Source organism: Corvus kubaryi, unplaced genomic scaffold (genome assembly GCF_017639235.1).
Source record: "Corvus kubaryi isolate FWS band 111438036 unplaced genomic scaffold, C.kubaryi_AGA036_p1.0 split1-131, whole genome shotgun sequence".
Lineage (NCBI taxonomy): Eukaryota > Metazoa > Chordata > Aves > Passeriformes > Corvidae > Corvus > Corvus kubaryi.
In genome coordinates, this window is record NW_024582073.1 from 13775442 (window position 1) to 13787023 (window position 11582).

General features: G+C 39.0%; 1 protein-coding gene and 1 long non-coding RNA gene across 5 annotated transcripts; one reads left to right on the forward strand and one right to left on the reverse strand.

Moving 5' to 3' along the window:
• Positions 1-88: 88 nt before the first annotated feature.
• LOC121676452 lies at positions 89-5489 on the forward strand. Its single transcript, XR_006020466.1, has 2 exons — positions 89-501; positions 2190-5489. It is a non-coding gene; the product is annotated as an uncharacterized LOC121676452 (long non-coding RNA).
• On the reverse strand, positions 581-11380 carry ZCCHC4 (zinc finger CCHC-type containing 4). 4 transcript variants are annotated; one of them, XM_042052960.1, is made up of 13 exons: positions 10898-11009; positions 10626-10744; positions 9013-9095; positions 8057-8332; positions 7483-7563; positions 7091-7163; positions 6411-6561; positions 5804-5904; positions 4510-4631; positions 3845-3920; positions 3298-3349; positions 2473-2617; positions 581-821 (listed from the first exon to the last, which is right to left on the reverse strand). In XM_042052960.1, exons 1-13 carry the CDS (start codon positions 10980-10982, stop codon positions 698-700), a joined length of 1488 nt encoding a protein of 495 aa, XP_041908894.1. In that variant the 5' UTR covers positions 10983-11009; the 3' UTR covers positions 581-697. The 4 variants fall into 4 exon arrangements, 3 of the variants coding, with proteins under 3 accessions (XP_041908894.1, XP_041908891.1, XP_041908892.1); XR_006020465.1 differs by lacking the exon at positions 9013-9095 and adding an exon at positions 1617-1775 and having other exon boundaries at positions 737-821; positions 10898-11380; XM_042052957.1 differs by lacking the exon at positions 9013-9095 and having other exon boundaries at positions 10898-11380.
• Between the last annotated feature and the right edge of the window lie 202 nt (positions 11381-11582).

Consider the following 11582-nt stretch of genomic DNA (forward strand, 5'->3'; position numbering starts at 1 on the left):
GGGCGGAGCGGGGCGGGGCGGAGCGGGGCGGGGCGGAGCGGAGCGGGGCGGAGCGGGGCGGGGCGGGGCGGGGCGGAGCGGGGCGGAGCGGGGAGGGGCGGAGCGGGGCGGAGCGGGCCTCGGCAGCCGTGGAGGTGATCTGGGAGCGGGGCGGGCCTCGGCAGCCGTGGAGGTGATCTGGGAGCGGGGCGGGCCTCGGCAGCGAGGCCGCCGCAGCGCCGAGCCCGGGCGGGCGCGGGGAGGCGGGTCAGGCTCTTCCCGCTCCGCCCACTTACTAAGTACTATTTAGTACTAAATACTTTTTTTTTAAGCCCCTTTTCGATTTGGAAAGAAATTTTTAAAAAGTCACAAGCCATCCCGTGAGAAGACTGTAGCTAACACAGCTTGAATTCCTAGAACTCGTGCCTTCCCATCACCTACCCTCACTTCCTCCCTTGCCTCACGTCCTCCAATACCGACACAAAACCAGAGCATCCGCCAGTACCTGACCTCAGACACATGGTAAGGGCTGTCATAGTTCACTTAGTTGTTTTCGGGGGTTTTTTTTTGATACCAGTAATGATGTATAATAAAGGAACTGTCACTTTTCATTCAGTCCGGTTTTATTTTGGATGTTAGCATTTACACTTTTAGAAAATGGAACGGAAGGCTGGCAATAAAAAAAAAAAAATTAGCAACCCTGTAGCAGCAAGAAAAGTCATGTCTTTTTTTTCTTATTCTTTACTTTCTTCTTAGAGAATATGGCATGTTTCATAGCTAATCTTCTAAAGATCCCCATCTTTACTCTCTTTTGAGTTTTCTGCCCTTTCTTTTTGTCAGGCCTGTAAAGCAAAAAAGGAACACTGAGATTAGAATAAAATGAAGAACACACTTCTCTGTACAAATATATTTGCTGGTATTTTAAATAAGTATATAAACTTTGTGGCAATATGTGAAGTACCGTCACAAAAAGTACAAGGAGTATTCCATCTTAAAACATTATGGTACTTCACTTCCCAAAACTGTCCACTTTATTGCTATTATACTTTCATTTTATGTACTTATTCAGCACTTAAATATAAACAGATATTGAAAACAAGAAACTCACCAAGTACAAAAAAGCACATACATAGTTTCATGCTAATATATAACGCATGAATATATAATAGAAAGGCTTAGAAGAAAGTACGTAAAGTTTAACACCATTAGGAAGCATCCTGCAATTAGTACAGGACCTAAGTACAACTGGCAAGTGGTTGTTTTCTGTCTCTGACAAAAGATGTCATAATGCGAAACGCTGAATAACTATAACAAAACATACAACATTTTTATTAGAAAAAGAGATCTAAGTTATCTTCTGCAATGAATCAGCAAAAGAACTAACTGATGGCCTGAAAGTACTAAACCATTCTGGTACAACTGACAGAATAGTACCTTCCTTGACAGAAGAACCAGATGAGGTTTCATGAATTTCTTTTACCATCCTTTTTAATTTTTTAGCAGAGGAAAAAGAAATAGTAAGAGATGGAATTTTTATGAGAGATATATAAAATGAAACATTGCTACCTTTTGTGTCTAATACTCCCTAAGCAAAACCCGGTTTAATATCAGTAGGACACAAAGCAATAGAGCCGTACCCATCTACCATCCAGCAGGCACCTGGTCAATCTCTGGATACTGATCCAAGAGGGTAATTGTCTGAGTCTCACTGTGTAACACACAGCTTTTGGGATGGAAGATTTGCACTCCCCCTGCTACAGCCATTCAAGTCCAGAATCACAGAAAACCCCATTACTCTGAAGAGGAATTTATAAAAGTGCAATCAATTATCCCGAACTGGAAAGACTGAGCCATCTGCTGGATCATCTCTTAGCAAATCCCCTTTCCTGTTTTCAGTTAGTTCCATCTGAAGACAGCCACACACCATTTATTTGGCTCTCTGATACATACAGGTATGTGTACAGTGTTGCTCTGTATGTTACTAAAGGGCAATCATGGAAGAAAAAAGGTATTTGATGTGACCCTCATTAACGGTGGAGATTTAGATCATGCTACAAAAAGCATGTGAAATACCAGAAGGAAAAAAGCAAAATATGCTACAACAAAGCAAAAGAGACAGGAAGCAATAAAACCATTATAGTGACTCTTCTATCTGCCCTTTCATGAGGAATTAAAAGGGGATAAAAGTGTTCTATTACATCAATTTTCAGTTGTCTTGACAGAGCTCCATGCACCAGTCACCAAGTTTGCCATCCATATAAATCAGCGTTGAAAGAAAACCCATAGATGGGGAACTGGAAGCCCCAGTAAGTGAACTTTTATCACACCCTCCCTTCAGTATATACTCCCCAGCAATGCAGCAAGTGGGCAATAGTGAGACTGACATCAGCATCTAAAGCCAAAAATTATCTCTTTCTGAATTGATTCCATGACATAAGATGTCATCTCATCTGAATGCTGTATTTTACTGTATTAATGCAATATCACACTTACTGACAAGCTGTTCTGGTGCGGGAGAGACTGGGACAGGCACTGCGCTTGTGACCTGCCTTGCCACAAACAAAACAGCCAACGTCAGTCTTCTCACAACTGTGCTTTTGAAGAGTGCAGCAGTTGCAATTGTTACAATGAAACCAAGCTGCAAAATACATAATATGATTTATGATCTTGGAAAAGTTTAGAATGACCATTCTGAAACCAAGCTTTAAATATAGGCCACAATACCACGTTTTTAATTCTGGATTAGCTTTACAGAGATGGATGTGAGTCACTTTCTGGTCCCTTATCACATTACTAGACATACTGTGCAATTATGTGTGAATTATTTGGGCATTAGAACTATTACCCTGTGTGTGATCTTAAAAAGAAAAATAGTCCAAATGTTATAATGGACTTGTAACAGTAACAAAAATGACTGCTTCAGCTATTTATACAGAGCTATAAATACACCTAAATTTGTGCATGAAACATAATTTTATCATGATCTCTCGAACATTTTAGTAATTGCCTACTTGTTTATGAAATTCAAAGTTTACAAAACGAGGAAATGCTTATATGACAAATGGAAATATTTCAGTTTTCCCATAATAAACATAAATGGGATTTAGTGTGCCTTGACAAGAATTTATTACATTTCCACATAGCGCAAGTACACCAAAACTAAAGAATAGCAACTTGTGTGAAATTAACACTTTTCCTTTATGTCTTCTGAATTACTACATTTTACTTCTTTCACAAAATATTTTCTCTTCTGGTTTGGAATCTCAGTTTCTTTGGACTACGTGCACTTTTATTTAGAAAATATTTTTCTGTACTTACAGGGTTTTACACATTTTTTGCAAAGAACACAATGTTTCCATCGTCTGCCATCCTACAAAAGGCAAATAAATGGTTTTATTTATTAAAGCCCCCCACTGATTCCATCTTAAAACAGAACTACTCAGGTATGGTCCCCACTCTTTACAGGAACTACTCTTCTGTAGGAAGGACTGTAACTCGGAAGCAACAGTCCTGAGAATCTGTGAAAACCACAGATGAAATTTTGAAATTAGCAAGTTCTACAACTTCAAAACGTAAGAAAAAATGTATGTGTCAACAGACCACAGCTGAATAAGCTCTGGTCTAAGTGGCAAGTAGCAAACTTGTCCTGTCCTTTTTCCAACACAAAGGAATTAGGGAAAGCGAAATTATTTCCCAGTGAGTTATGAAAGATGTACTGAGAAGGTAATAAGTCTATGAAACTGAACTGCTGGGGGTTTCCCATGGAACTCAGCATCAGAATAGGTTTTTATCAAAGCAAGTACTACAGAGGTTGTTATCTGACTACTTCTAAAACTTCCATTCAGAAAGAAGTGAAAATACTTACTTTTGATGTACATGAATTGCATATCTCACAGTGCTGGTTACCAGAACTAACATATCGCTGACATACAGTGCAAAACCTGGGGAAAAAGATGAACTGGCCCACTATTTGCTCACAGAACAATTAATTTTATACAAGCTTAACAACAAATATAAGGACTGCAAAATCACTTTGTTGAATTAAAGATTATGTCTTTGATGCATAAATGACCACTTAGGCCATTTACATACAGTACATCCACACAGTAAAATACAAGTGCTTGAAGTCAAATTATCAACAGTATCAGTAGTAAAAGAAACTAAATTCCTCTGTACTCAGTGCTTCTCTTAGTGTTCATTTTTTAACTACTGTCTTAACAGCAGATTATCAGACATAGCTGCAAATCTCTCTTGTAGATGTAGACAATATTTCCCACAGAAAAAATGAGGAATCTCATCATTCCACACTGGAAAATACAAATGTCATTTTAGACACTTCAGCTCTCCTAGACGTAGTTCATATAACATGCAACTTTAGAATGAGACAGAAAAATGTGCTTTTAAGCCTGGCATCCAAGTTAGGCAAGACAATACTGAACAGCACCATGCCAAACTCCTTTGGAGATTTTATGCCTTAATTAAGAACAAAGACACTCTTTTAAAAGTCACCTGAGTATTAATACATCTTACCTATAACCCTCTTCTTCAGGAAGCACAATCATATTTGGGGCAAGGTTCGTGAAAATACGGACAGGAGACTGTCTACGACCTGTCTTGCCATGCTTATATAGTGCATGATTATCATAGTCTACCTAGAAAAACAAAACCATAAAAAAGAGTCTTAAAACGCTAAGCACAGGAAGAGCTATTTACATATTTATTATCTTTATATGTGCCTTATGAAATGTTCAGGTTTATACAGAAGACTCTAACCCCAAATCAGATTACAAATTCTACATCCAGTTTTTTGTCTCATTTACTTGTAAATTTGTGCAAACATAGTATTAGGCTAGACACACAATACTTCAATAATCATATTTTACTTATTCCCTTTTGCTCATTTGCAGGGGATACCTAAGATAACATTGCAGTTGTTTACAAGAGCAACCTGTCAAAAAAAAAAAGGGATCTATACTGTTCCGTTTGTCAGTACAAGTGGTGACATCTTAACCTATCTCAGAGTAACTACAAAGTTGCTAATCCAATTAGCACTGCTTTTTCCTGCACCGCCTTCAGAGACTTGTCACAAAAAGCTCTGAACACTGGCAGGAATGCAGAGTCTAGCCTAGCATGAGTTTAAAATTTTCTTCAACAAATTTCTATTCTACAAGACACAAATACATTCTTCAGAACATCAATGTCAAAATTCACGAAGAGCTGTTAAATGAAAAAATAAACCTTTAGCATCATGAATACCCATGACTAAGTTCTCAAAACACACTACAGCACGTGTGCTTAAACTATGTACAGAATGGATACAATATTGAAGAAGCTGATACCAGATTATTGCTTTATCACTGACAAGTTCACTTATTAAGCAATTTTTAGTAATTCCAAACATTTCCATCATTGCAATTGTACTCTGATCCCAGCAGTTTTGGAGACGAAAGACCCTTTTTTTTTTTTTTTTAACCAGGGCCAGGCACTACCCACTAACATTTCAACATCTGTGAAAAACGAAATACTCTTCATCAAGTTACCTCTCACCTCTGCAACAAGCACCTGTCAGAATTAGAACAAATTCTGCTACACTGAAAGCCTGGCAGAATAAACAAGTTAATGAATAAATGACAGATGAGTTAAAGATACGTAACAGGAACACGATAAAGCTATCACAGATATGACTAAGAGAAATACAGAACGCAGGCTTCACACGAGCAAGGCCCAGCTACAGAGAAGAATGCCGCTGTACCTGCTTTCACTCATATTCCTGTTCACATTGCACACAACTGATATTTAGCAGATTCACTGGATTCAGCTGTACCTGGTAATCCATCATACTGAAGCTTGGGAAAAAGTCAAGAATACGAGACTCAAAGAAGTATGGAAATATCCAGAACACAGGCATCTCTTTGTTGTCATGACCTAGTAATGAAAAGACTTTGGTGTACATAGGAGAAAAACACAGTACATGCAGCATGAGAAATTTACAGTGAACATTCCAAATACATAAACATGGATATCTACATCATACTGGGCAGAAGCAGTAGTTCTCTTAGGCAACAAAGTTTTGGCATATTTTACACATGGAGATGTAAGTGCCATGTAACTAAACTCTTGATACCAGCTTAGGCTGCTAAGAAACAGGACTGGTTTGACAGCTTATTTTTCTCTACCTTTAAAGTCCATTTTAATTGCAAAGCAGATTTGTAAAAAAATGGGAAAAGTTTTTAATGCAGACTTTGGGAATTGGGCATTACTGATCTAAAAATATCAGGAGAGTAAATTAGATATATGATAGTTCATCTCTAGAAATTATAACAAGTGTGCTCACATTCACCTGAGTAACAACAATCACAGACTTAGAAATAGGTCCTTTTTCCTTAAAGTGATGTTACAGCACAACCCACCTATCTGGCTGTAATACATACCTTCTTTTTCTGTCTCCTTCCACATTGCCATCAGCTTTTTAAAACTAGAAGCCAGTGCTTCCACTAAACCTCCAAATGGGGGATCAGTTATCATAATGACTCTTTCACCATTCTCTTCATACAAGAATTTCCTGCAAGTTTCACGTGCAGCCTGTAAGAAACAGAAGTTAATTTCCAGAAATAAAGATTCGAGAACTGTAAACATATTGTCTTTGGCAATGAAATGATCACTGTAGAAATTTCAACTTTAAAGATGAAACTTTTTTCCTGTCTTGTGGAGGTGAATTTCCTCTTGAGTAGCATTAAAAAAAAAAAAAAACAAAAAACCCAAAACAAAACAAAACAAAAAAAAACAACCACAAAAAACCCACCTAGATTTGAAAGACTGAAAACAAGTGCCCTGTTCAGTTAACATATAAAAACATTACTGAAAATCAAAGAATGAGAGTGCCTCCTCTTCAGCAGTTCTCTTCCACTCAATTAAAAGTTAAAGCTGCCTATTAAATTTACGCTAATTAATGTTGCTTACACACCTTAATTGCTGCTTTTATTAAAATGTTCTTAATTGATTCATGTTTTTCCGTGATGTTTTCTACTAGATAGCCATGGCTTTCTTACAAAATTCTGCATCAACAACATGCATTTTTTTACCAAAGCACTCAATAAATACTTGGCCTTACCTCTCCGCCAAAAAAATGATGATTGAACATGTTGTAGTGGCAGAATTCACCCTCTGTGTAGAATTGTGAATACCTGTAAAATAAGTTTTGATAGTAGTAGAGAAACATAAACAACTCTTCATTTTTCCTAAGGGGATAGTTAAACATAGTTAAAACAGGCCTCGAGAAAAACATCATCTCTGGGTTCTGATAACTGACAACACATACCAATTCTGAGAAATAATTAAGTATACTTACTTTCCTCATCAACTGGATGTCATTTGTGTATGTGTACAGGAACAGAGATGCAGAGACAAGAAAGGGAAAACAACCACCAATTTATCTCTTTAAGTAATAAGAATACACATCTTTGTATAGGTTCTTCAGATAGATAAACATTTGCTAAAACCTACCTGAAATCAATATCCAGCAAAAGGCTTCTAACACTGAATTCTTCTTCTTGTGATACTCTTGACTGGATCATTTCATGAACTCTGAAGTATAATTGGAACAAAGAAATTTAATACAAAATCGCTGGCTTCAGAAATGATCTGGCAAGACGAGAATGCCTGGTACTTTACTAAATGTAAAACCAAACAGATAGAGAAAATGGAGTAGTCTAAACTTGCATGACTCCATTTGGTTTGTACTCAGAGTCAGAAAAATAGGTTAGTCTTAAAATATGAGAAATCAGTGGAGCCTACCGGATCACCTCACACAAAAAAGCATAAACTAAGAAACTCACTGTCACTTCTATACGGAACAGAGAGATCTGAAGCATGTATGTGTGTCATTTGCATTGGTGCCACAGTCTTCTCTGGTATAAATTCAAAGCTAGACCCCACTAGATGTTTGGATAATCCCAACCAATTAAAGTATAGTGAACCTCTTATTATGGGAGAATCATTGATCATGTAATCATTAGTAAGCTGTACAGTTTTGAGAAAGAAACATTATTTGAAAGTGTAACAATTCTCACTGATGTACCTGGGTGTCCCAACAGAGAGCACTCGTCTGAATCCTAAATCTATAAGGAGATTCAGTAGGAACTGGCAACTTCTGTCTGCAAATAAATATTGTGCATTTGTTTTTTTATTCTCCAGTGGATATAGAAGTTGACTGGGACTTTTCAACTGGGTAGTGGTGATATCACACAGGAACTGGTGATCCGAGTGTTCTTCCCATTCTGCTGGCAATAGCAATTGCTGGCATTCCTGGCAAAACCTCCTCTTTGGTAATGGCAACAGAACAAAATTCTTGTACCTTTAAATATAAAAGACGATAGGGAACAAAGTTTGAAAAAAGCTTCTATCAAAGATAGGAAGGGGAGCTATGGGAGGGGGCTTCGTATATTTTAGGAGTTCAGATATTTAAACAGACAACATAGTTTACATTGCTCTTGCAAAACTCCATGAGAATGAATTATTATTGATGAAAAAATATTCAAAGGACACTTTGAAATGCATAAAGTATTTTGACCAAATATACTGGGAATTTCCATGAAATAACTAGATTACAGAGTGAAGACTCCATCAACTATCAGCAAAGTACTGTACATTTATACACAAAATTCAGACATTATGTGTTACTGTGTTACCTTTGCTTCTTTTCACAATGTTAAGCCTGCTACTTTTGCATACTAAAGTCACGAATAATTTTTTTAACAGAAATTGCTACTGATGTCTTGTAAGCACATTATGAGCACTAACATAAGAATGACTATACATACCAGAAAAAAAAAAAATCCAACAGCCCCAGTTCCTGGATTGAAAATACCGTGCTCTAGTTAAATGTTTCATGCTATTTCCTTCCCACTGCCGTACAACAGTTCTTAGTTGTCCAAATTCCTCTTTTCATATTTTAAAGAAACCTGAAATGTTATCTCTACATTCAGATACCCATACTACTTCATTTTTACTGAAGAAAATATACACTAACAATACCTGTCCACGTTCTGTCTGTGTGTAAAAGGAGGCTGATGGTTTCTATTATATTCTTCACGTGCCGCAAGCCTAGTTTTTGACACCTGTAAAATTTGCGTATATGAAAAGTTACAAAACGAACAGCTACTGTTGTGTGTTGTATATCAAATCTCAACATGAAAAAAAGGGGTGCATAAAAGGTCTCATGCTTTAGCTACTTTGCAAGGAAGAATGATCATGTTTGTTGTTTCAGAAGAACAAGTGTGTCTGCAGCACAGGGGCATGCTGCAAAACAACACAAGCCTCTCGTTGTGAATTTAAACTGTGCATTTCATTCTTCTATCACACGTAATACTCAGAGAAAAACTCAAAACATTATTATGATGAAGATAGAAAGAGCCATACTTTCTATTAATGTGTGCCAGCAGCTGTGTTCCCTCTGAAGAACTATGATCTGATCCTGAAAAACTGATAGTAGAAATGTTGCCCAAGTCTTTTGTGTGAAATCATTTTAAAAGCATGACAGCTCCTTGTTATGATCTGCACCTGAGTATTTACCATTTCAGTCTTTCACACTCTTCTCCGAGTCTTCTACTTTGTTCCCACAAAACATATTCATGGTTTGACAACAAAGTTTCAAGACATTTGGTCAAAACTTATGGAACTGTTTTGCTTAAAGGAGGAGATGGTAAAATGCAATACAACGAAAGACATCATAATACAAGTGATATTCAAAATGAACAACAAAGAGATATTGCTGCAAATATTCTGAGACTGCTGATCATCATGCCAAGCCCCACCATCTCAGCATTCTGTATACCCCACTATTGTTTGTATCCAACAGATTTTCTCTATTTTAATCAGGGGAAACAACGACATCTTGGGATCAGAAGTACCCAATTTTGTTCAACATTGCATAGCATCGGCAAAGTTCCTATATGTTTTGGCAATAGAATAACAAGTGCCAGTTTTGCACAAAATGTACACAGCCTTCCTTGAAAGCTATACTTGAAACATGTTCTCCTGACAAATAAATGCTCAGCTAAATACCAACTATTAGACCAAGTTTAGAAAATAGCACTTGCCACAGATTTCCACAACAAAATATACTTTTAAAATTGCTAAATAGAGGAAAAAAAATCCCCAATGCTTCATAGAACCATAGAATGGCTTGGGTTGTAAGGGACTTAAAGATCATCAAATTCCAACCCTCCTGCCATGGGCAGGGCCACCTTCCACTAGACCAAGTTGCTCAGAGCTCCATTCAGCTTGGCCTTGAGCACTTCCAGGGATGGGACATCTACAACTTCTCTGGGTAACTCTTCCAGTGCCTCACCACCCTCAAAGAAAAGAACTGCTTACTAACATCTCATCTAAACCTATCCTCTTTATGTTTAAAGCCATCACCCTTTGTCCCACCACTACATGCCCTTGCAAAAAATCCCTCTCCAGATTTCTTGGAGGCCCCCCTTCAGGTATGGGGAGGCTGCTATAAGGTCTCCCCGGAGCCTTCTCTTCTCCACGCTGAACAACGCAAACTCTCCCAGCCTTTCCTCATAGGAGAGCTGCTCCAGACCTCCGATCACATTCGTAGCCCTGAGCCTTTAGCACAGCCTTAAGCAGTGCTCTCTTACCTTCTCATCTTCCCACTGAAAAAAGTTACAATCCTTTCTATCCCTACAAGCCGAACAAGCATAGAATCTTCTTCCTTGCTCTTTTCCTTGCCTGGTCTTCGCAAACAGAAGTGTAGGACCTAGGGACAAAGGCGATGACACGATAACATAGGGAACATCTGCAGATCGGTTTCACGGCTCTGCTGCAAGAACCGAGCATCCAGAACAAGGCTTCCCCAAAGGCTGCTGCAAAACAGCCCGCGCCAGGAGGTGTCCCCCCCAGGCCGGCTCACCGTGAGGGCAGCTGGGCGCGCCGGGCGCCGGCCCGAGCAGGGCGAGAGACCCGGGCCTCGGCCGCCCCCCGCCCGCCGCCGCCATGGCACCGCCTCCTTCCCGACGGGCACCGCGCCGCGCGGGCCGACGGCGCCCCCCAGCGGAACGGCGGCCCCGGCGGAGCTGGCGCGGCCCGGGCGGGAGCGACAGAGCGGGGCCAGAGCCGCGGGCAGTGCCACTGGCACAGGCGGCAGCACCGGCCCGTGCTTAATGAACTGCCCGGTAGAAACCATCATGGCAAGGCTATAAAGGCATTTCCATCTCCTTTCGAACTGCACTGTACCGTGTTTTACATTTAAGGCTTAACATTTCAGGTTGTTGAAGTTGCTGACATGCTACATTAATATTTACATCCACTCAGAATTATATAAAATACAAGCATTTTATTATTTCTCAGTTCAACAATATTGCTTAGAATTACAAAATACAGCAATGTCTGAAATACTGAAGGTTTCATAAAAGTAGCAATCTTTCTCCCCTTCCCAGTCTTAAATGTCAAAAAAATTACTAAAATAAAAATATTTACCACATTACATAAGCTGCAGACTTAGAAACATGACCATCAAGTCTTAAACCAGGTAACTTAAACATAAATGTAAATGGCAACTGGCAGGCGAGCACAACATCATTCAGGGCACAAAAGTA

Bases quoted from the DNA above. Each gene is read 5' to 3' on its own strand.
- ZCCHC4 (XM_042052957.1), bottom strand. From the start codon at position 11,173: ATGATGGTTTCTACCGGGCAGTTCATTAAGCACGGGCCGGTGCTGCCG. The intron at 10,745-10,897 runs GTGAGCCGGCCT...CTTTGTCCCTAG, and splicing joins CGCGCCCAGCTGCCCTCACG to GTCCTACACTTCTGTTTGCG. The intron at 2,618-3,297 runs GTAAGTACAGAA...TGTATTTTGCAG, and splicing joins CAAAAAATGTGTAAAACCCT to CTTGGTTTCATTGTAACAAT.